This window comes from Saprolegnia diclina (assembly GCF_000281045.1).
Source record: "Saprolegnia diclina VS20 unplaced genomic scaffold supercont1.121, whole genome shotgun sequence".
NCBI lineage: Eukaryota > Oomycota > Saprolegniomycetes > Saprolegniales > Saprolegniaceae > Saprolegnia > Saprolegnia diclina.
The window spans coordinates 85,010-109,048 of NW_008246188.1; the positions used below are offsets into that span (position 1 = coordinate 85,010).

At 57.7% G+C, this 24,039-nt stretch overlaps 8 protein-coding genes across 8 annotated transcripts; 6 read left to right on the forward strand and 2 right to left on the reverse strand.

Annotated features, from left to right (window-relative positions):
- Nucleotides 1-39: 39 nt before the first annotated feature.
- On the forward strand, nt 40-1,134 carry SDRG_16266 (hypothetical protein; the record flags this gene model as incomplete). Its single annotated transcript, XM_008622468.1, has 1 exon — nt 40-1,134. One exon carries the CDS (start codon nt 40-42, stop codon nt 1,132-1,134), a length of 1,095 nt encoding a protein of 364 aa, XP_008620690.1.
- A 193-nt stretch (nt 1,135-1,327) lies between these two features.
- On the reverse strand, nt 1,328-2,279 carry SDRG_16267 (hypothetical protein; the record flags this gene model as incomplete). Its single annotated transcript, XM_008622469.1, has 5 exons — nt 1,328-1,411; nt 1,453-1,684; nt 1,732-1,783; nt 1,827-1,972; nt 2,023-2,279. 5 exons carry the CDS (start codon nt 2,277-2,279, stop codon nt 1,328-1,330), a joined length of 771 nt encoding a protein of 256 aa, XP_008620691.1.
- Nucleotides 2,280-4,805: 2,526 nt separating this feature from the next.
- Nucleotides 4,806-6,820, forward strand: SDRG_16268 (hypothetical protein). Its single transcript, XM_008622470.1, has 2 exons — nt 4,806-5,407; nt 5,471-6,820. Exons 1-2 carry the CDS (start codon nt 4,913-4,915, stop codon nt 6,773-6,775), a joined length of 1,800 nt encoding a protein of 599 aa, XP_008620692.1. The 5' UTR covers nt 4,806-4,912; the 3' UTR covers nt 6,776-6,820.
- A 963-nt stretch (nt 6,821-7,783) lies between these two features.
- SDRG_16269 (hypothetical protein) lies at nt 7,784-9,990 on the forward strand. The gene is made up of 11 exons (XM_008622471.1): nt 7,784-8,105; nt 8,151-8,243; nt 8,288-8,397; nt 8,447-8,600; nt 8,646-8,764; nt 8,811-8,848; nt 8,913-9,034; nt 9,085-9,255; nt 9,308-9,396; nt 9,441-9,498; nt 9,546-9,990. The coding sequence occupies exons 1-11, from the start codon at nt 7,818-7,820 to the stop codon at nt 9,867-9,869; spliced, it is 1,566 nt and encodes a 521-aa protein (XP_008620693.1). The 5' UTR covers nt 7,784-7,817; the 3' UTR covers nt 9,870-9,990.
- Nucleotides 9,991-10,515: 525 nt separating this feature from the next.
- On the forward strand, nt 10,516-12,010 carry SDRG_16270 (hypothetical protein). Its single transcript, XM_008622472.1, has 2 exons — nt 10,516-11,814; nt 11,879-12,010. The coding sequence occupies exon 1, from the start codon at nt 10,646-10,648 to the stop codon at nt 11,684-11,686; it is 1,041 nt and encodes a 346-aa protein (XP_008620694.1). The 5' UTR covers nt 10,516-10,645; the 3' UTR covers nt 11,687-11,814; nt 11,879-12,010.
- Nucleotides 12,011-12,556: 546 nt separating this feature from the next.
- On the forward strand, nt 12,557-17,082 carry SDRG_16271 (hypothetical protein). The gene is made up of 7 exons (XM_008622473.1): nt 12,557-13,321; nt 13,370-13,901; nt 13,947-15,070; nt 15,122-16,150; nt 16,193-16,426; nt 16,479-16,640; nt 16,688-17,082. The coding sequence occupies exons 1-7, from the start codon at nt 12,623-12,625 to the stop codon at nt 16,985-16,987; spliced, it is 4,080 nt and encodes a 1,359-aa protein (XP_008620695.1). The 5' UTR covers nt 12,557-12,622; the 3' UTR covers nt 16,988-17,082.
- A 211-nt stretch (nt 17,083-17,293) lies between these two features.
- On the reverse strand, nt 17,294-19,173 carry SDRG_16272 (hypothetical protein). Its single transcript, XM_008622474.1, has one exon. The coding sequence runs from the start codon at nt 19,088-19,090 to the stop codon at nt 17,378-17,380; it is 1,713 nt and encodes a 570-aa protein (XP_008620696.1). The 5' UTR covers nt 19,091-19,173; the 3' UTR covers nt 17,294-17,377.
- Nucleotides 19,174-20,971: 1,798 nt separating this feature from the next.
- On the forward strand, nt 20,972-23,962 carry SDRG_16273 (hypothetical protein). Its single transcript, XM_008622475.1, has 11 exons — nt 20,972-21,140; nt 21,189-21,380; nt 21,431-21,776; nt 21,826-22,013; nt 22,056-22,115; nt 22,169-22,212; nt 22,261-22,507; nt 22,552-22,806; nt 22,856-22,991; nt 23,049-23,594; nt 23,643-23,962. Exons 1-11 carry the CDS (start codon nt 21,018-21,020, stop codon nt 23,696-23,698), a joined length of 2,193 nt encoding a protein of 730 aa, XP_008620697.1. The 5' UTR covers nt 20,972-21,017; the 3' UTR covers nt 23,699-23,962.
- The last annotated feature ends 77 nt before the right edge of the window (nt 23,963-24,039 follow it).

A 24,039-nucleotide genomic window follows, 5' to 3' on the forward strand; every position in this document is an offset into this window, starting at 1 on the left:
GCCTTTGGGTACGTCCTCGCCGACGTGGCCGCCGACGCCATGGTGGTCCAGTACGCCCAGCGCGAACCGGTGGCGATTCGCGGGCGGACGCAAACCTCGATTTACATTGTGCGGTACATTGGCCAAATGCTCGCGCAGCTCTTTGTGGCCTTTATGCTCAACGGCAAGGTGTACGCCGGGTCGTTCACCTGGTCGACGACGCCAAACGTCATGTACGGCATCTGCCTCGTGCCGTGTGTGCTCGTGATCCCGAGCACGATCTTCTTTCTCGTCGAAGTCAAGGCCCCCCGCGTCCCGTTTACTCAATGGACCAAGGGCTTTTGGAGCCTCCTCCAGCAGCGCGTCATGTGGCAAGTCTGCGCCTTCAAGTTCTTCAACACGCTCTTCGCCAACTTCAGCGCCACGCCCGAGTCGCCGATCTCGCGCACGTGGGCGCATGTCGAGCCGCTCAACGACTCGCTCTCGGGGCTCTTTGGTACGGTTATCAACATCCTCGTCATGTCGGCCGTCGGCAAGTGGGGCCTCCAGTGGAGCTGGCGCTGGGTCATCGCGCTCGGGACGCTCGGTATCATCACGGTCGATGCGTTCGTCATGTTTCTTACGATTTGGGAAGTCGTGCGCAACCAGTGGTTCTTCACCGGTGTCGCGCTTGCCGAGAACGTGCCGTCCGGTATCCGGTTCATCGTCGCCACCTACTGCGCGGTTGAGATTGCCGATGTGGGCAACGAAGGCGCCACGTATGGCCTCGTCACGACGGTCTCCAACCTCTCGAGCCCCGTGGCGAGCGTCATTTACAAGATCATCGACTCGTACTTTGACGTGTCCCAAAACGACATTGGCCGCGACGACACGCATGTGCGCTGGGAGGTCACGTACACGTACCTCATTGCGTATGCGGCCAAGCTCTTTGCGCTCGTCTTCCTTGTGTTTTTGCCGCGCCAAAAGGTCGAAATGCAAGCGCTCAAGAAGAACGGCGGGAAGAGCAAGGTCGCGGGGGCGATCCTCGTCGGCGGCTTCTTCGTCGCGCTCTCGTTCTCGTGCGTCGTCGATTTCATGTCGATTTACCCGTCGACCAAGTGCTATCGCATCGTCGGCGGCAAGGGCTACACGCCCCAAGGCAAGTGCATCAAGTAGGAGCATGCTCTTGTTACTTTTGTTCCATACATTGTGTCGTATCCACCTCGTGTGTTTGTTGGGTGCGGTCAGATTCATACCTAGAGTGTGCAAGGCGGATCGATTAGGGCTGGGTTTATCAAGAGGGTTAGGGCTACGTAATGGAAGTGTGGGCGGTGCTAGTGCGGTTTTCGTTGGCGGCAAAGGATGTCCTTTAGCTCGCAAGGGCTTGTTTGGCTTCGAGCGACCGAATGTCGTCGAGGGTAAGGCCGTGCCATTCGTGCGACGTGCACTGCGCCTGCACCCACCGTCAATGACTTTATCACGAGAGTCGCGTACCTGACGCGCCGACGTCAAGAAGATGCCGCGGTGACGGTCGACAATGAACTGCTGCATTTTCTTCTCAAGGCCAAGATAGTCGAACTTGACGCGAAGAAGCTTGTAGCATGTCATGATGGGTGTCGCCGACGTCGTCCAGCCACGTGCGAGTGGTCCCCGGCCCATCTTGGCGCATATGTACGTCGATGGATCCATGCCGTCAACCGCGGTGTCTCTGACCTCGATGTGGAGTCTACGCTTGGTATCTTTTGCATTGTCAAACACTGGGTAGTTGCCTACTCTTCCACGGTGCGTGCGGTGAGCTCAGCCGGTGGCAAGTGGAACACATTGTCTACTAGCGCTTGGGGCGAGAAAACAATCCGGTGAGAATGTACCAGCGACCATGTGGCCCTCTGCGTACACGGACTGACACGAGATAAAGAACTTTTCGTTGCGAAAGACGTTGCTCGTCATGGCCGTATACGAGCGCGGGAATGCATTCCAGGCTTCCTCAATCAAGAGAAACCCTTCCTTCGGGAACCTAGCGTACAATGCATGAGCACCTTGTAGAGTTATGTCGGTGGTGCATACAGTGGCCGGAGGAAGAAGGGGAGCTCGTCCGAGACAAAGTAGTGCTTGAGCGTGTACTGGCCTTTCGTGCGCGGAATCGCGCAGTTGGACATTGCCGAAACATCGCCGAGCTGCCCATTTGTATTGTCAAATGGCTCGTTCTGGAGAATGTGCACGCGCTGGGTGCTCGTCTCGGCGGCGCGGGCGACGACAAAAAGCTCTGCGATTTCATACTCCGCGGCCGTCATGTGCAGCGGAATGCGGAATTCGTGGGCCATGCTCCTCAGCGCCAAAGTTTGTGAGTGCGGTTCCGTCTTCTCGCTCGCGTTGTTCTCCTTCTACGGATATCCTTGAAGATTCAACAGAGGCGCAAGGGCATGGGCATGGTTCGAAGCTCCTTGAAGCGAATCTTTGACATTGCGTGTTATTCGATTCGATTTACTCATTTTGTCTGGATACACGCAACCTAATGGCGACGTGACGTGGCGCCACGTCATGGTCGCTCTTTCAAAACTGCGAGGAGGCTCTTTTCTGCTTGATCCAAACCGCAGTCGTTGGTTCAAGTGTTCAAGACCTTGTATATTTATTCCTACAGTGAAATTTGTGGTTTGAAGCCGTCGTATAGGCATTTACTAGCACCAACGATTGCCTCCATCTCTCTCGTCGAGGCGCTGGAACTTCCCACGACGCTGTACGTGCTCTTGTTTGAGCCGCTGGTGACGGTCCAACGCTACCACCGACGCGCGGTCGACATGGGTTGACCGATCCTACGCGCCTGTGTGCTGCACACTGTCTGGCTCGCCCGAAACAACGGCGTCTTCCGTCCCGAGGCGCCCGTCGTGACGCCCAAAGCGCCGCGTTCTTGACCAAGCTGCATCTTCACGACTTGCTGCTGAATACCCAAGCGATGTGCCTCGTCCAAACTATGAACGCCCTGCGCCACGACGCCTTGCTTCGTGGCCACCTCGCCCCGGTTTGCGCCATCCATACGCCTCGCCTTCAACACGGCTAAGCCTCGCCGCTGCTGCCGTCTAGCACAACACGCTCTGAGTCGAAAGACCACCCCCCAAAACCAGTTCAGTGTAAATTATATCTAAAGAGACTCACTTCAACGACAACGACTGCCTCCATCCGAAGTTTGGTGCCAGTCAGCCCTTGGCATCCCGGGCACACTGACCCGATGTCTTTCGATTATGCGCTTACGTTTCGACAGTGATGCAGGCGTCGTCGATTTGCTCGGTATGGCTCGTGACCAGGATCTTGAACGAAGAACGTAGGTGAAGAGCAACGGGGCTCGAACAAAGGTACAGTCTGTGTCAAGAACCAGCCCAATGCGCTGCTACGTTAATTGACATGGATGGGTGCCGCATCATACTATGCTAGCTGCAGCTGTGGAGAGCACATACATTGCACACCCGCTGGATCGAGAGAGGCGGACCGTGTATATATCTCCTTTTCGTGAGAGATATGCTCTTTTGTTCAACACGAACGGCACAATTCAGTCGCGCACTGAACTGCTGAACAGCACGACGACAGTACTTGCTATCGTTGACCGAAGAAGAAGAAGGTCGTTGTGGGGTCGCACGGATGAGATCTTAGTCTCCTTCCCTGCAAGGTAAAATTGCAATTCAGATTCGCGTTCAAACTGTCTGCACTAAATCTCCGCAGCACGCGTCCGCCAGACGTCGGAGGTCTGGGGCCTTCTTGATGACGTTGGTCTCGACGCTCACGCAATGCAATGAGCGCATATAAGTTATGGAATAAGAATACGAGAACTCATACAAATCCCGCCTGCCACGTCCTCTTGCGCTCGACAGCCGCTCTCTAAACACTGTTTCAAACACTGTTTTGACAATGGAACCGGATTATGGGCCCACGTGGCGCCCTGTCTCGATACAGCAGATGCATGACGTGGCCATGACGCTCCCATCACATTGCATACTTCCTCACTGCACACTAGTACAAGCCAGCAACATCTATTGTGTTCGAGACTAATCCAAACACGCGTGGTGTGCATGGTGCGTCACTGTCCATGCCTCTGCCCCTTCTTCAGGCCAGTTAGGTCGGAAGCTACTTCGCTGTACGTGGCGCCGATGCGGGCGCGTCACCGCGGCTAGCTTTGGCGGCCACCTCCCTAAAGATAGTACTTGAGTACACGCGCATGAAGAAGCCAAATCCAATCTCTTGAAGTTCAAAGGCCTCGCGAAATCTCGTCGGCGACCGTCACACGCCGTTGGACGTTGATGCAGGAGATGCGGCATGTTGTCTTGGTATTCTCTCCGGTCGATGAACGTTGCTACTTCAGACGCGTGCTCGGAAGCCGCCGCCAAAGTCGACAATTGCTCACAAAGCACGTGGATGTTCGGCGGGTCAGTTGCGCATCGCTTCGAACTTCGTATCAACGATTCACGCGCAAAGACGTCCACGTACGTTATTCACAAGCGTCGTGGGCACGCCAAAGAAGCGACGCGGTGGCCCATCCATGCACCAGTTGCCTCCTACTTGTCGCCTTGTGTCGCAGCGTCGTTTCAGAAGGTCCCTCGCTGCTCCTCATGCATATGTGGTCCTAGCTCTTTGGTCCAGTCGCGACGCAACCGAAAAGTCGAAGAGGACGTGCCATCAACACGGGTGGCGCGACGGCCGCAGCTGAACGTTCCCGCGTTGCAAGTGGCCAAACCGTGTCGAAATTCGAAGCCAGTGCTCGGTGTGAGTCACAGCTTTGCGTACAGCGTCTAAATCCTGTGCGCCAATCAAACGGCGTATTCTATTTTCCCACTCGTATGATTGGATCACACGAGCCAATCGTCCCACGAGCAATCCATTTCCAGCATGACACACGGTCTCGGCCTGACGTCATTTGCATCGCTAGTGCAAACTCGATGCAGTTGCCCACTCTGCATCTTTGTCTCTCATGCACCACCTCGTACGGAAGGACCGGAGCCGCGACCGCTTCCCGCTGCCGCCCAACCACTTTCCCAAACCGCACATGTCGGTGGCGGAAAAAGAGTTTTTTCAGTCGGTCGCACGCAAGTCGTGCACCAAAGTGATCTACTACGCCCGGCGCCACGGCGGGCCCGTCTCGTGGGTACCGCTCACGTCGGCAAAAGCCCGCGTCCAAGTGTTTCGCGGCAAGATTCCCGGCGACACGAGCTCGCTCTCGTACTATTGCGCAGTCTCGTACATCAAGGCGACGCTCGAAGAAGTCGCGGCCGTCTTCTCGACGGATTCGACCGACAAGTACCGCAAGTACGCCAAGGTGTTTGCGCCCGACTACCTCGACTGCGCCAACCTCTGCAACCTTGTTGTGCCCAATGACGAGAACCCGATGCACTACATTGGCATGAAGTGGCATGCGGTCAAGTCGCCGACGCTCTTTGCCCGGCCGCGCGACTTCTGCGTCCTCGAGGTACGTCTTATCTTGTCGATAAGGAAGACGAACAAACGTGCTCATCGACGAACGTACATCTAGTGCCAAGACGAATTCGTTGATCGCAAGACGGGCCGGCGCGGCTGGGTGAGCAGCATGCACTCGGTGAGCTCGTCCAACTGCCCCAACATGGAGTCGTCGCTGCAGCTCATCCGCGGCAGCATTTACCGGTCCGGCTTTGTCTTTGTCGAGTGCGCGGACGACCCAGCCCGCCTCGAAGTCGTCCATGTGCTCCAAGCCGACCTCAAGGGCAACATCCCGAGCTACCTCGTGTCGCAGATCATGAAGCGCCGCGTCGTCGCGCTCGGTCGGTTCGAGAGCTACTTTCAGCGCCGGCATTTGACGGCCCACGGGTTTGCCGAGACGCTCGTGGCCAAGAATGAGAGCTCCGAGTGCGCTGTGTGCCAGCACGCGTTTCACTTTGCGACGCTCAATAAGCACAACTGCCGCAAGTGCGGACAAGTTGTCTGCCGCAAGTGCAGCTCGGTCTGGCGCGCGCTCACGGCCGACGCGAGCGGGAAGCAGAACCTCCGGATTTGCACGCGGTGCGCCCGGGGAAGTGCCCAATCGAGCGAGCACTCGGCGATATTCACGCCGCGCCCGCCCAAGCGATTCCAGTCCAAGGAATGGTTCCTCTCGATGCGGTCCGCGCTCGTCGCCAACCCGTTCCGTCCGTCCGTGTCACTGTCCTGTGACGTCCACCACCAGCAGGACATTACGCAAGCGTCCATGGAGGTCCACGAAGCGCCCACGACCAAGCCAATCACGCTGCGCAATACAGCGCAGTACCACCAAGACGATGACGCGCTGGACGCCGACGTCCCGGACGACGACGAGCGCGAGAACGCTACCGTGTTTGGCTTGGATGTCGACGGCGTGGTTTTCCACTCGATTCGGTCGTCGACCGGGCCACTGTCGCCCGTCGAGAAGAGCGACTCGTGGCAGTTCAGCAACCTTGTCGCGAGTGTGACGCAGCGTCTGTCGGCGCTCTCGGACCTCTCGCCCGAAGAGATGGTCGTGTACCAGCAGCTCCAGCGGCAATCCGACTTGTCGTTTCTGAGCGTCGACGGCGGCAAGCTCAAGGACGAGCTTGCGACGCTCGACGAGACAGTCGAGTGGGACGAAGAGAGCGAGAGTTCGCGCTACGACCTCCTCAGCGACAACCTCGTCCGGGAGAGCATCATTGAGCGCAAGAACTCGAGCTCACCCCTCAACATGGACAACGTCGTCGCCAAGCTCGTCGCGCGCCTTGAGACGAGCACGCGCGGCGAAGACCCGGCCGTGATCAAAAACATTCTGATGGCAGCGGTGGCCAGCTCCGTCTACGCGTCGTCGTCATCATCGTAATCCTTTTTAATTTATCAACATCAACGTGGACCCTGTACGCTGTCAACTGTCTCGGACGTCACGTCTGTCATGGCGAAGGTCGTTCGACGAGCGCGCAGCAAAGATACATAGATGGCCCAAGCCTCGACAAGGACGTGCAGCATTCGAGACACCAGCGCCGAGTTCTATGGGCGCAGTACACTGTACGCAGGAGCGTACCGGTATGCACGTGCGACGTGATTGAGTGACTCGAGCGCACCCTGTCGTCTTTGAACGTTGTCCATTACGCGAGCTTACTTGACCGCGCCTTTCTATCAACTCGAGGGCGGGTGCCACGACGATTGCACGCTCGTCCCACGCTCCAGTAGCTCACGCCACCGTTCGAACGTTGGGTGCAATGCGCCCATGTAAGCGTACCGTAGAGGACCGCTCGTTGCGGCGGCGCCTGGACGCGCTGGACGAGCCGGTGGACGAGAAGCATCGTGGACGCGGCTTGGTCTTCGATTTTTTAAAGTTGATACGCGACAGATGCGCAGATGAGTGACACGCAGCTGGTCGCGAAGGTACACTGCGCCATCATCGCCGTTGCCGCCTCAAGCGTCGCGAGGGATCCGGGTTGTCTTCTCGTTGAAGCACGACGACGGCGGCTACTCGGCGGTTGTGTTTGGCCGAGAATCTCAGTGCAAGTCGCTTCAAGACACGCGCGCTATCTCGTGCTACGCGGTACGCTGCTGTTGTAGGTAGTAGTAGATAAGCCATTCGCAGTGAAAAGACCGTAAATTTCAAAGCCAACCGTTTCGACCGCCCGGGGCGGCCGTTTCACGGCGGTGTGGGTGCCCGAAATTTTTAAAGTACCCATGTTGGCTTCCCGTGATATTTAATGCGCAAGAAAACGTTCTCCATAGTATTGTCTAGTGTAGAGGAAAAGTAGTCGTATAAAAATACGATTCGATTTGCGCGGCGCCAGGGATGTGACGGGCCCTCCCCCCGGGGGCTCGAAAACACCAGCGTCTATTTGCAGCCTTTCTACGGGCGCAGTTTGGCTTTGCGGCCGTTGGCGTCGATGCCATTGACAAAGCAGCGCGAGGCGCTCAAGGAGGCCGCGCGTGTCTTGCGCGACTCCAAGGTCGCGGCCTCCAAGGCCAGCGAGGTCGACGCTAAAGTCGGCAGCGACGAGGACGAGACCGACGCGAATTCGCTCGTCGCAGCCGTCAAGATCTTGAAAAAGAGCCATGCCGAGTGCATGGACAACGCGAGCTCGACGACGACGATGACGTTGGACGACATCGATACGCTGCTGACAGTCTTCATCGAGCTCGTGGACCCCGACACGCCCGTGTACACGCGCGCGGTCCGCTCGTCTCCTCTATTTGCACGGTGGGCTCAACGTTTTTAGGTCGAGCGCAACCTCCAGCGCAAGTTTTCGTCGCACAAGCACGTCTTTGACGACAAGGTCCAAGGCTTTATCCACCAAAACTACTCGAGCAAGGTACTACCCTCTTTCGTGGCACAGCCGAGTCAGGCGAGCGATAGAATGAAGATTCCAAGGACACCTTCCGCGCCGCACTGCGCCGCACGAGCCTCGTTCAGCGCTGCGTCAAGGCCTTTCGTGGCTCGCGCCCGCCGACGCCCGATGCTACCTCGTACGTCGATACGCATCTCATGTGTGTCTTGCCTCTAAAATGTACACAGAGCCGACAAGCGCCATTCGCTCGACGGGTCGCCCGAGCGGTCGTACCCAATCGGCACGCTCGAGGCGTACTGGGCCGCCGACCAAACGTCGTCGTTCAGCGTCATCAAGAAGGAGCTCTCCAAGATCTCGACGTGGAGCTTCAATGTGCTCGAGGTCCGTCTCCTACTGTATCCGATGCCACACGAACGATGGCACTAGCTGTGCAAAGTCCAAGGCGCCGACGTGCTTCTCATCGTTGGCTGCACGTGCTTTGACGCCGAGGGCTTGACGCGCCACTTTCACATTCCCGCGACCGTCCTCCGCAGCTTCTACTTTGCGTATGCACGCTCTTCCATCGTTGAAACCTCATCTTTGGCGCCGTAGCGTCCAAGGCCAGTACTTGGCCAACCCATACCACAACGGTAGCCTTTCCATATCTCTATATATATAGGTCTATGGACACTACGAACTGATATATATCGCTAGCCGAGCACGCGGCGGACGTGACCCAGTGCGTGCATCACTTTTTGACTCTCGGCGGCCTCGGGACGCAGATCTCGATGCGCGGCAAGTTGGCGGCGCTCATCGCCGCGTCGGTCCACGATATTGTACTAGACCAAGTGGTCCTGCGAAAACTAGGTTGATCACATTCGACTAGGGGCACACAGGGCTCTCCAACAACTTTCACATTGCGACCAACGACCCGCTCGCGATCCGGTATGCGTACCGGTCGCCGCTCGAAAACATGCACTGCGCGCTCGCGTTTGAGCTTATGCAGCGCAAGGAGTGCGACGTGCTGGCGACGCTCAACGATCTGGAAAAGATCGAGGTATCAACTTGATACTGGCGTTGCGAAAAGCTGCAATGTGTTTTGTGCATAGGTCCGCAACCTCATCATCGACATGATCCTTGCGACGGACAACAAGAACCATGCGATCCACCTCGGGCGCCTCGAGGGTCTCTTGCAAAGGTAGTCGTATCGCTTTTCGATATCTCCGATCTGATGTTGACTAGTGCGGACGAAGACCAGACCGACTTTAGCAACCTCGACGACCAAAAGTTGCTCTTGCAGGTATCGATTTTTCTATGGCCGGGAGACCTGGTGCGACGACGGTGTAGGTGGCATTGCATGCAGCCGACGTGTGCAACCCGGTCAAGCCCATGGACATTTACTCGGTCTGGACGTCGCGCATCATGGAAGAGTTTTACGCCCAAGGCGACAAGGAGCGCGAACTCGGCCTCGCATTGAGCTTTGGCTGCGACCGCGTCAACCCGATCCCCGAAGCCAAAATGCAAGCCGGCTTTATCATTGGCATTGTCCGGCCGGTCTTTGAGACGCTGGCCAAGGTGCCCAAAGTCTCGCTCAAGCACTGCTTGGACCAGGTCGAGCGCAACCTTGGCCATTGGCAAGATCAGCTTGCGGTTACCACGTCGGCGACGTAGCACCCGATGTACACTAGTATCGGTCGACCCCACGACGACCCGATCCCCATATTCCATAGATTTCTTCTCTGTACTCTTTGCCCAACCCAATATAGACTTATTATCCCTTTGCCCAAACACACCACACAGGACTCAGGATGACACGCCATGACAAAGCGACGCCAAAGAGCAATAAAGTGTCTGCATCGTCCCTGTGGAGACCAGTATCTCGTATCTCAGGTGGGTTTACGTTGGCTCGCTCGCGGTCGTGCGAGGCGCGTCATCACGACTTCAAACCAAATTTTTGTGCAGTGTCGTTCACGGTCGTCAAGCGCTCATCGAGCAATACGTAGTACCAAGAAAGGACGTTTGCCTTGGGTGACGCTGCGTCGTCGCACGCGACCGCGGTTGGATCCTCTTCTTGTCCTGCGAGGGACGTGGATGCTTCACGGTCAGCGTGCCACGCGCGCACCTGGATACATGTATAGCCTCGTACAAATGAACGTACGCTTTTACTGGACATTTGTATGCTTGTACGTACTCGAATGTACGTGAATGACCACCGAACACCTAGGCGCGCCGTGGTATAGTGAATTCAAATGTAATCGCCTAACGAATTTGTGTTGGGCCGTTCTCCGCTGCTTCGATCTGCACCAAGTGGTGATCCCAGGACGCTGCCGTCTCGTCTGATTGGCCAGCCGCGTGGCAAGGAACCAAGATTTTTGGGCCAACGGGCTGCCGCCGCCCTGTCCGCCCCATGGTGCGCAGATCGTCATTTACAACCAAGCAGTAGCAGCATGAAGTTTGTCGGGCTGCTCGCGGCGATGACCTCGCTGGCCGCGGCAGGCGCCTCGTGCGAACTGCCGCTGGACGCAGTCCATAACCCAGACGGCCGCCACCATCTCGGCGACGGCCAGCTCAAGTACGTCTTTGGTTTGCCACAGGACGATGGCGCCATCTACCAGGTCTGCGTCGACGGCGTTCTGACGTGCTACGAAGAAGATGGGACGGCCGATAGTGACGTCGATGCGACCGTCGACTGCCGCAAGGCCGAGGCAAAGCGGCGTCTCGGGCTGGCCACGGACCGAAAGCGGCGGCTTTGGCCGATGGCCACGCTCTGCTACAAGCTCGACGCGCCGTTTGACGAGCGCGAGCGCCGCACGATTCAGCGCGCGATGGATGAGATCGTGGCGTCGACCGGCGTGGCCATATTGGACCTCGCGCGCTGCAAGGCGTCGCCGCATCGCGACGCGATCTGCGGTGGCTGCGCACACTACGTGTCGATCGACCAAGAAAAGAACAAGCGCGGGACGTACGCCGAGCTCGGGTACCGGCACAAAGCGGGGCAAAAGCTCAACTTGCTTCCAATGGCGCTCGAGCACGGGATGGGCACGGTCATGCACGAGCTGCTACACGCGTTTGGCGTCATCCACGAGCACGCGCACCCAGCGTCCGAGGCCATCGTGCTCCGCGGCCAGTTCCTTGGCGCCTCGCGCAGCAACTACATGCCCATCAAAGAGGCGTTCGTGACGCAGTATGACATTCACTCGATCATGCACTACGGCGTCGGCCTCTGTCTCCCAATCGACAAGAGCGTCAAGTTTTGCACCATCGACCAAAACGAAGACGACGGGTGTGTCGTTCCAGAGAAACGCCACTGCGATCCTGTCGCGTCCACGGTCCTCGGGCAGCGCGACGGCCTCAGCAGCGGCGACATTCGCAACCTCCAGATCCTGTACGGGCTTGAAACTACCGTGACGCGCCACGAAGTCGCTGTGCAGCAAACCATGCACAAGCGTATTCACATGACGACCCACGACCGCCTCCCGGCCCACTAGCGTCCATGGTGTCTTGCGAAACTTATTTGGACATTTTGTTATCTTATTCATGAAATATTGTATTACACCGAGCTATGTAGGACAATGTTGCCGCCAGGTCGAGATTGGCGTGGGCGGTGTCAAGGACGGTAAGTGAGTGCTATGGATGCTTGGTGACAACTTCAATTCTCAATGGCGACTTGATGCGTGTAGAAGATGGTGCAATCGAAAAATGTGGATGAAGTCTTATTGGCATGAGAGGTTAAATGGCAGAGTCATCAGTGCAATACTCCCTCAGAGAGGGGTGTCTCCTCAATGAAATTCAGAGCAGATCTTGGTTTTAGCAACATCATTTGACGGTGGTGTTGGGCGCTCGTCTACCTACGTACTACGATCTAATCTAGCAACAGAAACTACTACTTGCGAGTACATGGACGATGATCATCAGTGCAGTACTCCCTCAAAGAGGGGTGTCTCCTCAATGAAATTCAGAGCAGATCTTGGTTTTTGCAACATCACACGATCACGACGCTTCCTACATCTAGTTTTCTACACATTTCCAGTTCGACGCAAATTCCAGACTGACACAACTGACGATATCCGATGGCGCGGCCACCAATCAATTGTGCTATTTTTACATCGTACACCATTTGCGTGTTGTGTTGCGGATGTGACACGGCCTTTCGGTTCACTCCTTGTCTACCGACAGAATACTTGCTCCTTGGGACATATTGTCATATCAGCTCGTTCAGCGCATTCTCTACATATTGATCGTCGACCATCTTGCACAAATCAAGCAAATTTTGCGCATGGGTCCCGCAATGCACATGAATAACACTATATTACGATAGCATGATTTCGTGTGCGCCGTTTCGACAGCTTTTGACGCAACCCGGTTGCAAGCCGGAGTTGGCTCACCAAGTTCGCGCGCTCGAGGTGCTCGAACAACTTGCCGCCATGGACCCGCGGGCGCAGCAGGTCCTCTTCCAGCAGCGGCAGCTCAACCGGCAGGCCGAGGCCAACGTATGGGGCGATGGCGATGAGTACGTGGACGAGATGGACATGCTCCAGAGCCAAGCGATCCGGGAGACGGTCACGGACCTCGACGACGCCACGATCTCGGGGACGGTCCTGCAGCTCTACCAGGCCATGGAGTTCCTCGACCTCCTCGACTTCGTCAAGGGCCTCTTCCGCGGGTCTACCAAGGGCGAGCTCGGGTCGCGCCCGCGCAAGTTCGAGGTCCGCCGACGCGCGCTCTGTCTCGAGCTCCTCGAGCTGCTCCAGCAGAGCCACTTGGCACAGACGAAGAAGCACGTCACGTTCTGCACGCAGCTCGTGGACCTCCTTCAGCGCGAGATCGACACGTTGGACATGACGAGCATCCCGAGCCTCGTCGAGCACGTCCTCCATGGCATCGAGAAGGCGTACCGGGACCAAGAAGAGTCGGGAAGCGTCATCCCGATGCCACTGCCGTCGGCCGACCTCCTCCCGCACCTCTACGGGCGCATGCTCTGCTTCTCACACGTAGCGTTGCCCTCGCACGCGCCATCGATCTGGGACTTTTCCGACGAGGCCGAGTGGACCGGCGCGGTCTACGTCGAGAAGTCCCTCGACCGGCTCCTCCAAGCGCGCTGGCCATTGCGCCTCCTCTCCCAGGTCCATCCGCTTCTTTGGTCCATTCTGTCTCAATGAAACCCCATCTAGATGGTCAACGTCCTTCGGGAGGTCGCGTGGTCGGCCGACCAACATGCAGCGATCTGCGCCAAGTTTCTATCGCAGCTGTCGATTGAAATGACACCGGTCGAGGACGGTATGCAGCCCGATTACGCACTACTGCCGGGCTTGTACTACCATTTGCTTTTGTTTGTGCGGGACCACCCGCGCGACCTGAAGTTGATGGTGCTGCAGAGCCTCGTCGCGCACCTCGACCAGCTCTCGGTCGACGCCACCAAGCCCAAGCACCACCGCGCACCGACGTCGGGTCATATTGTCTTTGGCCCACGCGAGCTGCGTGCGTTTCAAGCGACCATCTTGTACCAGCTCGAGAAGCTCCTTACGCAAGACACCGTGCTTGGCGCCGTCCTCCTCGAGATGCTTCTGCCCCACCGCCTCACCCAGTCGTGGACGTCGACGCATTTTGCACTCCTGCTGTTGCTGCGCAGCCACGTCAAGTTTACAGCGGCGATCGACAAGAACTGTCTCGAGTACTTCAACGGGCTTGCGACCACCTCGTCGGGTACGACATGCGCACCCGTTGTCCTATTCTTGACTGTTGCGGTAGACGGCGTGACCTTGCTCCTCGACGTCCTCGAAGCTTTTGAACGCGGGCAAATGGAAGTCCTGCTCTCGAGCGCGGTCGCGCTCGGCTTCTCGCTCTTCGAGTCAAGAGACCAAACGGTGCTCGACGTTGGCGTCCAAGTCATCTTGTACACGTTTCGACACCACGAGTGCGTACGTGCGAGCGTCCTCGAAGCCATTCTGCACTGGTGCTTGTCGACATCGTCAATGCCGTCGCTGCCGCCAAAGCTACCGCATATCAAGCTCCTCAGCGCGCTCTTGCAACACTGTGTCATGGACCTCGACGCGGCGTTTCTCGACCGCATCCGCGACCTCCTCGAGTACCTTCCCGGCTTTCGCTTGGAAGTCGCGCGCGCGATTCTTCGGACGCTGCCGCCACTGCTCAAGCACAAGGTCCACTTGCGCAACGCATTGGTGCTCACGCTGCGCAAAGCCATGTTTCGGCGCGAAGAGTCGTCGCGTGCGATTGCAATCCACGGGTTTTGCACAATCCTCGACTGTGTCTTGTCGCTCTCGGGCAGTGCCGGGGGAAAGCCCAAGTACCTCACGCAGATGGTGCTCCCCAACAACAACGCGTCGTCGCGCCCGCTCTCGTCGCAGTCGCTCACGCAGCGGGCGTTTGTGTCCCAGTCGCAGTCGATCTTGGACATGGACGCGATGGAGTTTGATGCCGGCCATCTCCCGAGCGTCTTTCGTCAGTTTGCCGGTATGTTTCGTCGGGCAATGGCGTGTCAAAAGAGCGTGCGCGCGACGCTGTACCGCGAGCTCAAGACCCTCGTCAAGCTGAGCCCCGACTTGGCCACGAGCATCGATGACCTCGTGTGGCCAACGCTCTCGGCCTTGATTGAGACGAACGCGGCGCTAACGCCGGCGCTGCAGCTCAAGCCCGACGAAGCGACGCCTCTTTTGCTGGACCTCGTCTTGACGTGCAGCCCGGACAAAGTCCACTCGGTCCTCGAACGCCTCTTGCACATGGAACTGCAAGACTATGAGCTCGATACGGCACCGATGGACCCGAGCGTGCGCGTCAAGGCGGCTGGTAAAGCCACGATCGATCGCGCGTCCGACTTGCTCCAGCTCTGCGATGTGGTACTCAACTATGTCTGGGTACATACCATAGCCAATCTTTCTTCTTTGGTCATTGATTGTTTTGTTTAGGGCAAAGACGATGGGATGCGGTCGTCCCGCCTCCGGCCCGACCAGCTCGAGCACACTCTCAAGCTCGTGCAGCTCCGTGAATGCGTTGAAGAGATCGTGTCGCCGTCCCAAGCGCCATCGGCGGCGGCCGGCGGAAAAAAGAAGCGCGGCCCCAAGGCCAAAGCCGACAAGGACGACAACGCGATCAAAGCCAAGGCCAAGACGGTCCAGCCGTCCGCGACGAGCTTGAATGTCGGCCCGATTGTCGCTCCATTCTGTTTGGTGCATCCGCGCAACCTCCTCGTGGCGCTGCAGTCGATCTTTGGCCAAGGCGACGTGACGCACCACTACAACGTTCAGCAGTGCGTTTTGCAGTACAGTCGCGACCTCTTGCTCGAGTGGCGTCTTCTCTCGAGCCGGAGCTGGCTCGAGGTGAAACCACTCCTCATCTTTCGCATGTCGGTGCGCACACAAAAGGATTTCCTCGCGCAGTTGGCGCGTCTCTTGTGGTCGGCGGCGGACGGCGGCCTCTCGGCTACCGGGAAGCAGTCGCTGGCCGCCATGGCGTACGAGACGCTCGTCGTACTGCTCAGCATCGCACCCGACCTCGCCGAGTCGACGCTCGGGACCGTCGAGCACATTCAGAAGAAGATCTTTGCTCTTTTGCGACAGTCGCACGAAGCCGAAGCCGACCTCGTGCTGCAATTGCTCATTACGCACTGGTACCCGCGCCTTCCGACGCGCTTGAACGCATGGAAGTGGATGGAAGCCATTTGCATTGGCCAAGCGCTCACGTCGCTGCCGCTCGTGACGCGTCTCTTCACGGCGCTCTTGCTCGAGCCCTCGTACCGCGTGCGTATTTCGACGGCGATGCTCGCGTACCTCGAGAACGGGGACGCCGACGGCAACGACGACGACGACGACCGCGTCACATATGCGTGCTTGAACACAAAGACGATTGGGCTCGTGGCCGGCGTCTTCCTCGATGCGTTCGACAAGTCGTGCGGCGCCACCGAACATACGCTCAAGACGGTCAAAGCCATGTCCGAGGTTGGTGCTCTTGTCTGTTGAGTGGGATTGATAGGTCGGTAGGTGCAACTGGACGCTGTCTTGGACCAGCTCACGGAGCTCAGTCGCGTGATTGCGCCGCTCATCACTGTCTCGTTTCCGCACGGCCCAACGACACTACGACTCTTTCGTATGCTGCTTCGCCTCTTCAAGCTCCACGCGCTCGCGATCCAGGCCAAGATCAAGAGCAAGGTGTCGCAAGTCTCGCCGCCGCTCAAGATGTTTCTGGACGCAACGAGCCGTGAGCTCGCGCCACTGGTAGGACTGCGTATAGTGTGTATTGGATGGATCGTATTGACGGAGAGGGTAGGTCCTCAACTTTGTTGCGTGCCACCATGAAGAGAACAAGCGCAAGGCGGTGGCCAACCCGAAGAAGAAGATGCCCGCGCAGGAAGCCAAGCTCATTCCCGACGTCATCTTTCAAGTGGAGCAGTACGACGTTGGCATCATCAAGCTCTCCAAGCGCTGCAAGGTAGGTCGAGTGCTGTTGAGCTGCAACACACACGAACGACGGCGTAGACGACCAACTTTAAGCGCTGGTGCATTCGTCGCCAAGCACGTGATTTCCGCATCAACCAAGACAAGGTCCAAGTCATCATTGGGGCCAACGACAACGACGAGGCCGATGCAGACGAGGACGAGGAGGGCGTCGTGACCCCGCCCGAAGAAAGAGCCGACGAACAGGCGCCCGACGACGAAGAAGACGACGACTGTCCGGCCACAGCTCGCCACGACCAAGAAGAGGACGAGGAGGACGAGGATGACGACGCGCAGTTGCAGTCCCGGCACGTCAAGCGCCGACGTCTTATGCACGACTAACCTTTGCTTTCGTTCTCGAGCGCGTGAAATTGGTACGCTGTTGACATGAGCTTGCGCCAAAAGAGCACCCAACCAAGTTGGTTCTGAGCACGATCGGCATTCGGATACCGATGGGTATCGTATCATGCCAGCCGGTCAAGGATACACGCATCCCCTATCCCTTGTCATGCACCTGTCCTTGGTCATGTGCTTCAAGAAGGCGATATTACGCCCGCAGCTGCCAACGTCCGACTTGTCGATACTTGGTCGCGGCGACTCGCGTTGCGTTTGCCTTGGTATCGGCATATCGACTGCGTGGGCGGGGTCCAGACAAGGTGTACATCTTTTGGACAAAACGTACATATCGACTAGCATTTCACATCACACTATAGTACAAACGACGACGACTGATTACGCTTCGGCAGGGCCCGTCTCGCTGCCCCACGAGTCGTCAAAGTAGTCGGCGAGGATCCGCGTCACGATCATGTTGCCGTTGACATTGGTCGACGTGCAGATGCGGTCCAACAAGAAATCGATGGCGACCACGTACACGAACGCGCCGGGGAGCGCGACGTTGGGCATGACCGTCTTCCAGACCGTCATGAGCATCACGAGCGCCGAGTTGGGGACCGGCGCGGTGCCCATGCAGCCGAGGAGCGAGACGAAGAAGAGGACGACGAGCTCCGGGCCGCGGAGCTGGCTCCCGACGCCGGCGACGTTGGCCATAAAGACCGTCATGAGCGGGTAGTACAAGCCCGGCGCGTTGAGGTTGACCGGCGTGCCAAGACACATCATGAGCTGCGCGAGCTGGCGCGAGACTTGGCGCGTCTGGTGCACGACCGTGACTGCGACCGGGAGCGTCGCCATGGACGACGAGCAGCCAAACGCAAAGACGTACGCGGGCACGAGCTGCCGGAGGTAGTTGTACGGGTTCCGGCGCGTAAAGAGAAAGAGCACGAGCGGCATCACAATGAGGACGTGGCTCATGACGCCGCTGACGAAGAAGAGGATGAGGTACCCGCCTTGCGAGACGATGTTGGAGCTCGTGTTGCTGCTGTACGAGACGATCGAGCTCGTCAAGAGGAAGAAGACGGCGAACGGCGTGAGCTTGAGGACGGCGTTGATCATGAGGAGGAGCGTGTTGCGGCTCTGACGCAAAATGTTGAGGAGGTAGTTGCCGCCAGCACCGAGCGCCTCGCTGTGGGACTTGGCGACCGCGACGCCGAGCGGCAAAGCAAACATGAGCACACTTAGGAGCGACCCGTCGGCGAGCGACGCGAAAATGTTGTCGGGCACTGCGAGGTTGATGATGGCAATCACCTGCTGCGTCAGCGTAAGGTCCTGGAACGCCGAGTTGGTGCTAAGGACGTTGTTGACGTCCTTGACCGTGAAGAGCGCGGTGGCGTTGGCAGCAGCGCTCAGACACGCCAAGCTGCCGTCGGCGAGCGTCTCCAAGAACTGTCCGTTGGCACAGCGGAGCCCGAGGACAATGCCGTTGGTGGACGTGCCGTTGCCGTTCGTGACAGGCCAGTTGGCGTTGAAGACACTGTTGTACACAAGGGCGACGACCATGCCTTGCATCGTTGACAGAATGGACGTCGAGAAGAGGACTGCGGCCGTGCGCCACGTTAGAATCGACGTCTTGTTCAGCACGACAATCTCAGCGATCGAGACCGTCATGGTGCAAAACACCATGGGCACGATGAGACACCGGAGCGCGCGCACAAAGAGGTTGCCGGGCAGCTCGAGCCAGAGCGCGAGGTCTTTCGAAATGTCAAATTTACTCAAAAGCAAGCCGAGGCCGATGCCAAGGCCGGCGCCAATGACGACCGCCATCGAGTTGAAGAACGTGGCGGTCTCGCGCGAGTCGTAGTTGCCGTGAGGCGCAGCCGCTTGGCCTTCAAGAATCGGGTCGTCCTGGAGCGCGTACGTGCCGACGGGCGGGGTGTGCGGCCCCGCATTGCCTTGCGGCGTCGACCGAAAGTTGGTCCGCGCGTTCGTCGACTCAAAATGCGCGGGCCGGCGGTCCTGGGAGCTCGTGGACGAGGCCGCGCTGCCGAGCATCGCCGGCTTGTGCACTGGGTCGGGCGTGTAGAGGTAAATGCCCTTGCGCGGAGGCTCCATGCGTATACTGCGCAAGACGCGGTGAAATCAGTTATGGCAAGTTGTCAGAAGGGAAAGAGATGCAGCAGAGGTGCGGCAGCTGATCAGACGACGTGTATCTTTTGAAGCCATATGGTGGCTCCTGACAGCTAAAAGCTCCACGGTTCACTACAACTGCTTGCTTGGCCTGTACAGATTGTACCGTCCTTGTTGATGCTGAGCCAGTTGACCGAGGAGGATGCAGCGTGGATGCACGGGTGCACGATGTAGGCTTCGGTGGCTTGGATATGGCGCGTTTGCTCGGTCTCGTATGGGTAGACGTGGACGTGCATGGACCATACTGGCGCCGCGACACGCAACCACGCTCCGGAACCACGATCACTTGACATGGCTGCTGTTTGTTACTGCGCTCTGAGATTGCCAAAGACATGAAGACGGAAACGCGCGCAAGGACGTTCGTCTTCCTCTCGAACGTCCACGGTCGTGTACTCTGTACTACCGGTACGTGGACCAGCATCACGCGCGCGGTTGCTCGTATAGCGTTAGCATTTCATAAGGAATCGCTTTGACAAGCCGCCCCCGATTGCGCAAGCTTGGGCATGCATGAAGTGCCATGCTCGGGACTCCATGCTCAGATTTAGTTCCGATCGAAGGCCAGATGTAAACGTCATATTGGCGGATCCCAGCTGGGCGAGTAGCTTGACCTCCTGGAGCAATCGCAAAAAGGCAAATTGCCTTTCACCCACGTTGCCCGACGCGGGCGTTGAACCAGTCGATGCCGATGGTTTCGCCTCTCTCCTGTTACACCGCTTGCTTGTCAACTGTGTGCCGGCAGAAAAAAGAAAGAATTGCAGTGTCAAGGCGGCGCGTCGACACAAAATATCGCCTGTCGTGGTCGCATCATGCGGTTTCTCCTGCATAGCAAGACCGCCGAACAACATCGTGAGTCGCTCGTTGGTATCGCCCCCTTTCTTTGATCGTAGAGTGATCACCAGGGCTGGGAATCGTCCATGTGATCGCGGTGAGTCTACCGGCGCTTGTAGAGGCGCCCAGGATCGCAGACCAAAAGAGAAAACACCATGAGGGCTACTCATCCTACTGGGCACATGTAATTTAAGTAGCTAGTAGCTTCCTCCAGTAGCTTCAAGGTCAGAAACAGAAGACACATCGCTTTCTACGGACGTGTCACAAGGACCTTGTCCAACTCGAGCCATCTTCAAGCGGGAAAGGAGGAAGCAAAGCGTGCAGGCTCGCCAGGCAGTAAATGTTCAGAAAGGAACCAAGATGCAGGCGTTCTATGACTGAACTACCTAGTCACCGCCGCGCGTATCCGACCTTGTTAGCGCAGTAGTAGCTTTGCGTGACCACTCGCACGTGCTCGTTGTCGCAGCGCTGACTGTCGATCGAAGCCGGTGCTTCGATCGTAGATCTTATTCCTAGGATCTGAGCACGAGGACCCGTCGCTACTGCACTGTAAAACCAACCTTCTGTAGACTGTGCCAACCAGCTATGCACAGGGGCGTGGCAGCTGGGCGAGCAATGTGAGCAGCGATCTGCTTCGGTGGTAAGTTCCGATCGTGTTCGGTGGTAAGTTCGGCTCCATCCGAATTCAGGAGATCATGATCAAGGACAGTCCGATTTCAACGCACATCATCGGCATTCGTCTCGGTCGGTCGTGTCGTTACCCTGCTGTACGCGGGCTCTTTACAGCAGCACGCGCTTACCTCAAGGTTACTGTGGTACCCTGCTACAATACCCGTGCACTGCCGCCGCTTGTTGCTTGTGATGTTGGTGTTTTGCCTGGCGCTTGCTTTCGGACTTGTCCTTGTTTCAGATATTTTCGTATTTCAACCAATCCCAACCTACGTAAACCGAATTAAATGCCAGACTTTTGGCCAATCAGCGCGTGCCAGCCGTTCGGACATTCACTGTACTGACTACCAGCGCGATGGGCAACAGCGACAGCAAGAGCAAGTTCCGCGAGTCCGTCTACAAGCTCAGCAACGAGGAAGTCTCGAGCCGGCAGCTCGAGTTCTGGGACAAGCTCTGGAAGATCCCGACGACGGCCGAGGTAGACCTTCCATCTCCATGCGGCTGGCGCCTCATGCTGCGGGCGCAGGAAATCTTTACGCTCATCCAGCCCGATGACATTCGCATGCTGCGCCAGAAGCAGCAGACCAACCTCAGCACGATGCTCACGCAGGCCATCTCGCAGCTCCACCAGATCGTCGACACGCCGCTGCCCAAGTACTACCCGCAGGCGGTCAACTGCATTCGCGTGCTGACGCGGACCATGCCCTTTATCCTCGAGGTCTCTGCCCGATGTTGATGCAGCTGTCGATGTTGACGCACATGCATTAGGACCGTGGCGACGACTTTGTGCAGCAGCTGCTCTGGGGCCCGCTGCCCACCGCGGACGACGCCTCGGACGCGCCGCCGACGTGCTTGGCCGAGCGCCTCATTGACGCGACCATGGGTCTTCTCTTCCTTCCCGATTTTACCGTCTCGGCGCCGGCGTACAAGGCGTACCGCGAGCAGCTCTCGACGAGCGGCAGTGGCGCCAAAGTCTACCCATCGCTCTTGTGGTACTCGGGCGTTGGCTTTCCGGACGCGTCGGCCACGCACGCCGTCTTGTACGACAAGAACCGCAAGGAGGTGCTCAAGCTCCTCCTCACGTGCTTCTCGGGCATCCTGTACCACACGGCCGGTACTGCCGCAATACCTTCTTCCTCGCCTAATTGTCTAATGTATGGTAGACTCGTGCGACCAGTCGACCGACCCGTTCCTGGCCTACGCGACGCGCGAGGGGTCGGCATTCTCGCCGACGCTCTTCTACTCGCTCCTCAACGTCACGCTGCTCTACGACCCGGTCGGGTGGGGCGTGCCATACGCCGGCTCGATCGTCGCCGACGAGCGCGAGACGCTGGTGGACATTTCTGTTCAAGTACACGACGTCCTCTCGGTGCATTGCTGCATGATGGCGTAGGTACTTCTCGTGCTACTGGACTTTGGCAAGCCGGCCATCGAGTCAGACGGCGTCGTGACGGTATATTTGCGGTAAATTTCCATGCCAATTCCTTACACCTTGTGGCGGGATAGTGCAGCAACAAGTACCGTGAGCTGCTCTCGAGCGTCCAGCGCGAGTATGCGATTCATCTCGTGTTTGGCGTGTCTCATCGTATGGCGTGTAGAGAGGACTTTGATTTGATCTTCTACGGGCTCGCCAAGCTCCTAAACAACTACCACCAGAGCATGAACACGATCTTGCCCAACTCGATCAAGCAGATCAAGTGCCACCAAGAGCTGCTCGTGCTCCTCTGGAAGATGCTCGATGAGAACAAGAAGTTTCTCCAGTTTACGCTCAAGCGTGCAGATACGAACAAGATTGTCGTGCCCCTGCTGTACCTCATGTACGAGGGCCGGAAGGAGCCGTCCAAGGTACGGTCTGTCACTGTCAAATCTGCACCGAAGGACGCTTGTAGGTGGGCATGATTCACATTTGCACGTTCATTCTGCTCTTGCTGAGCGGCGAGCGCGACTTTGCCGTGAACCTCAACAAGCCGTTCGATCTCAAGCTGCCGCTGGACTTGCCGCCGTTCAACGGCAACCACGCCGACCTCCTCGTCGTGTGTTTGCACAAGGTCATTGTCAACGGCTTTGAGAAGCTCAACTCGGTCTACAACTGCTTTCTCACCATCATCTCCAACATCTCGCCCTACATCAAAAAGCTCAACATGGTACAGCGTGCGCTGGTTTGTATCCAGCTGATACATTGATACTCATTAGGTGTCGAGCGTGCGTCTCCTGCGCCTCTTCAAGCTCTTTTCGCAGCCGCGGTATTTATTCGACAACGAAGCCAACCACCACCTCGTCTTCTTCCTCCTCGATACGTTCAACAACATTATCCAGTACCAGTACGAAGGTACCATTCGACGCATATTTACCATAGTTTGCGACATGATTGATATCTTGATACTAGGCAACGAGCAAATGGTGTACGCCATGGTGCAGAACAAGGACCTCTTCCACAAGCTCAACGCGCTCACAATGCCCATGACGCAGGCCACGCCACGCAGCAGCAGCACGGCGTCAGTCGCTGACGACGACGCCGAGAGCGTCCCGTCGGTCGTACCGCTCGTCGCGCTCACCGACACTGCGGCGTCCGAGGACGCGACCGCCGACGAACCGTCGTCAACCAAGTCGGCGGCCGCACCCGTGCCGGCGCCGGTGGTCGGTGGCCGCTTTGTGCCCAACGAAGCATGGATCCAGAGCTGGAAGAAGAAGCTGCCGCTCAACACGTCGCTGCGACTGCTGCAGTACCTCGTGCCGCAGCTTGAAGACGCGTGCGAGCTCGCGGGCGGGAGCTTGGACGAGACCTCGATGCTCACGTTCCTTCGCAGCACGACCATGGTCGGGCTTCTTCCCGTGCCGCATGCGATCGTGATCCGCAAGTACCAGACCAACCAGTTTACGAATCTCTGGTTCACAACGTTTACGTGGGGCGTCATTTTCCTTCGCAACCAAGGTACACACTCTCGTCTTACATTTTGACGTCTAAGTGGCGTGTTTGTAGCGTTTCCCCTCTTTGACGGCGCGTCCATCACGCTCTTTACGATCAACGTCCTGTAATCGCAGCAGGAGACGACGAGGATAATGCCATGCATGTGCTACTGCTTCGTTAGCTTTGGAAAATACTCGTCCTAGATTAGTCTGCGTCATGTAGCAGCCGCAAGCGTTGTGCACTGTTTCCCAAGCGAGACGGGGAGCAGACGCAGTTGCCACAACGTACATACTCCACGGCGATAGTACCACAGCGGTATTCCCGAGCCTGGTGAATCCACGGTGAATCCAAGCAGTCTTGACGTGCGTCGCTGGCGTCGACAAGGAATGCACCAATCAAACTTGCCCATCATCCGGATACTATCCGGATGATCGACCGGACAGGCGGTGTCCAACACCAACACGTCCAT

Excerpts from the sequence above, each read along its gene's own strand:
- SDRG_16268 (XM_008622470.1), top strand. The coding sequence starts at position 4,913 with ATGCACCACCTCGTACGGAAGGACCGGAGCCGCGACCGCTTCCCGCTG. Across the intron at positions 5,408-5,470 it reads GCGACTTCTGCGTCCTCGAG|TGCCAAGACGAATTCGTTGA; the intron begins GTACGTCTTATC and ends ACGTACATCTAG.
- SDRG_16269 (XM_008622471.1), top strand. The coding sequence starts at position 7,818 with ATGCCATTGACAAAGCAGCGCGAGGCGCTCAAGGAGGCCGCGCGTGTC. Across the intron at positions 8,106-8,150 it reads CGCCCGTGTACACGCGCGCG|GTCGAGCGCAACCTCCAGCG; the intron begins GTCCGCTCGTCT and ends CAACGTTTTTAG. Across the intron at positions 8,398-8,446 it reads CCGACGCCCGATGCTACCTC|AGCCGACAAGCGCCATTCGC; the intron begins GTACGTCGATAC and ends AAATGTACACAG.
- SDRG_16270 (XM_008622472.1), top strand. The coding sequence starts at position 10,646 with ATGAAGTTTGTCGGGCTGCTCGCGGCGATGACCTCGCTGGCCGCGGCA.
- SDRG_16271 (XM_008622473.1), top strand. The coding sequence starts at position 12,623 with ATGGACCCGCGGGCGCAGCAGGTCCTCTTCCAGCAGCGGCAGCTCAAC. Across the intron at positions 13,902-13,946 it reads GCTTGCGACCACCTCGTCGG|ACGGCGTGACCTTGCTCCTC; the intron begins GTACGACATGCG and ends CTGTTGCGGTAG. Across the intron at positions 16,641-16,687 it reads AGCTCTCCAAGCGCTGCAAG|ACGACCAACTTTAAGCGCTG; the intron begins GTAGGTCGAGTG and ends ACGACGGCGTAG.
- SDRG_16272 (XM_008622474.1), bottom strand. The coding sequence starts at position 19,090 with ATGGAGCCTCCGCGCAAGGGCATTTACCTCTACACGCCCGACCCAGTG.
- SDRG_16273 (XM_008622475.1), top strand. The coding sequence starts at position 21,018 with ATGGGCAACAGCGACAGCAAGAGCAAGTTCCGCGAGTCCGTCTACAAG. Across the intron at positions 22,508-22,551 it reads GCCGGAAGGAGCCGTCCAAG|GTGGGCATGATTCACATTTG; the intron begins GTACGGTCTGTC and ends GGACGCTTGTAG. Across the intron at positions 22,992-23,048 it reads TATCCAGTACCAGTACGAAG|GCAACGAGCAAATGGTGTAC; the intron begins GTACCATTCGAC and ends TCTTGATACTAG.